This window comes from Salvelinus namaycush, chromosome 2 (assembly GCF_016432855.1).
Source record: "Salvelinus namaycush isolate Seneca chromosome 2, SaNama_1.0, whole genome shotgun sequence".
In the NCBI taxonomy this organism is placed as follows: domain Eukaryota; kingdom Metazoa; phylum Chordata; class Actinopteri; order Salmoniformes; family Salmonidae; genus Salvelinus; species Salvelinus namaycush.
In genome coordinates, this window is record NC_052308.1 from 15049887 (window position 1) to 15052386 (window position 2500).

The window sequence follows — 2500 nt, forward strand, 5'->3', positions numbered from 1 at the left end:
ACCCTCTATCTCACACACACCCTCTATCTCACACACCCTCTATCTCACACACACACACTCAATCTCACACACACACTCTATCTCACACACACCCTCTATCTCACACACACACACTCTATCTCACACACACTCTATCTCACACACACACTCACATATAATCACGTACACACACACACACGCACCCACACACATATTTCAGGGCAGAAGTGTATTAGGAGTAAGTCAGAGATTAGGTCCTCTCTCTGTTGCTCTGATAACACATGAGCTCATGTCCAGGTGTTCTCCCACACTGAGGTCATGTCCAGGTGTTCTCCCACACTGAGGTCATGTCCAGGTGTTCTCCCACACTGAGGTCATGTCCAGGTGTTCTCCCACACTGAGGTCATGTCCAGGTGTTCTCCCACACTGAGGTCATGTCCAGGTGTTCTCCCACACTGAGGTCATGTCCAGGTGTTCTCCCACACTGAGCTCATGTCCAGGTGTTCTCCCACACTGAGCTCATGTCCAGGTGTTCTCCCACACTGAGGTCATGTCCAGGTGTTCTCCCACACTGAGGTCATGTCCAGGTGTTCTCCCACACTGAGCTCATGTCCAGGTGTTCTCCCACACTGAGGTCATGTCCAGGTGTTCTCCCACACTGAGGTCATGTCCAGGTGTTCTCCCACACTGAGGTCATGTCCAGGTGTTCTCCCACACTGAGGTCATGTCCAGGTGTTCTCCCACACTGAGGTCATGTCCAGGTGTTCTCCCACACTGAGGTCATGTCCAGGTGTTCTCCCACACTGAGGTCATGGACTAAAGAGCAGAATACACACACACACACACACACACACACACACACACACACACACACACACACACACACACACACACACACACACACACACACACACACACACACACACTAAAAAAGATGAAGGTTATATTGAACTGATATACATATGTAATGTACTTTTTTCCATAACTCCCTCCCCTCACTAATAGACACACACTGTTACACAATCTCTCCTCCACTGCTGTCTGGTTGTTCTGTTTAACACTGAGTTCAACACTCTTTCATGTTCTGACTTGGTTCTGTTTGTTCTGAGGAGGAAATCTAGTTTATACTCTGAAGTGTTTGGTGCCAGCCCACTATGGTGTGTGTTTCCATGTGTCTGGACAGGAGTGTGAAGCCCTCTGGTCTCTTGAAAAACTCCAAACAGGAAAATAAACAACTATCTCCAGTCATGTGAATATGTATTTATATGAGGTCATCATTGGCCGGGATCACAGAGACTGGGAGCGTTGGTGTCTGCTGCACGCTGCACACTCACATGTCTCCCTACTGTCCTCTTCCAATGACACACACAGTGGCACATATGTCTGGTTTTACATTGAATATGTGTGAATATGGAAGAAAATAAATGATGGATTAATATGATTTGTTTTGCTTGACATTAATGGGTTATAACCCAGTTGTATCTCTCTATCTCTTCTCTCCCTCCTTCTCTCCCTCTGTCCTCCTCTACCTCTATCCTCCTCTACCTCTATCCTCCTCTACCTCTATCCTCCTCTCCCTCTGTCCTCCTCTCCCTCTGTCCTCCTCTCCCTCTCTATCCTCCTCTCCCTCTGTCCTCCTCTTCCTCTGTCCTCCTCTCCCTCTCTATCCTCCTATCCCTTTGTCCTCCTCTCCCTCTGTCCTCCTCTCCCTCGCTGTCCTCCTCTACCTCTATCCTCTCCCTCTGTCCTCCTCTCCCTCTTTCCTCCTCTCTCTCTGTCCTCCTCTCCCCCTCTGTCCTCCTCTACCTCTATCCTCCTCTCCCTCTGTCCTCTTCTTCCTCTGTCCTCCTCTCACTCTATCCTCCTCTACCTCTGTCCTCCTCTCCCTCTGTCCTCATCTCCCTCTCTGTCCTCCTCTACCTCTACCCTCCTCTCCCTCTGTCCTCTCCCTCTGTCCTCCTCTCCCTCTCTATCCTCCTCTCCCTCTCTATCCTCCTCTCCCTCTCTATCCTCCTCTCCCTCTCTATCTCCCTCTGTCATCATCTCCCTCTATCTTCCTCTCCCTCTCTCCTCTTCTCTCAGGCATTTGAACAATGAGCATGCTCTGGATGACCGCAGCACGGCCCAGTGCAGGGTGCAGATGCAGGTGGTCCAACAGCTGGAGATACAGGTGGGCTACACACACACACACACACACACACGCACACACGCACGCACGCACACACACACACACACACACACACACACACACACACACACACACACACACACACACACACACACACACACACACACACACACACACACACACACACACACACACACACACACAGCCACTCGTCTGAGTCAGGGCAGGGTTAGAGAAAGCACTGGAGCTTGTAATTTAAAAGAGGAAATCACAGGCCCCAATTGTTAACCTCCCAGTCCAGCCCAGTCCAACCCAGCCCAGCCCAGCCCAGCCCAGCCCAGTCCAGTCCAGCCCAGTCCAGTCCAGTCCAGTGCAGCCCAGCCCAGTCCAGTC

At 51.0% G+C, this 2500-nt stretch overlaps 1 protein-coding gene across 1 annotated transcript in view; it reads left to right on the plus strand.

Annotated features, from left to right (window-relative positions):
* The window catches only part of LOC120059342 (forkhead box protein P4-like), a 24987-nt gene that overhangs the window by 4639 nt on the left and 17848 nt on the right, over positions 1-2500 (plus strand). Inside the window, exon 2 of the mRNA XM_039008335.1 lies at positions 2062-2149. Coding sequence (XP_038864263.1) covers positions 2062-2149 — 88 coding nt within the window. The remainder of the gene's footprint in view (positions 1-2061; positions 2150-2500) is intronic.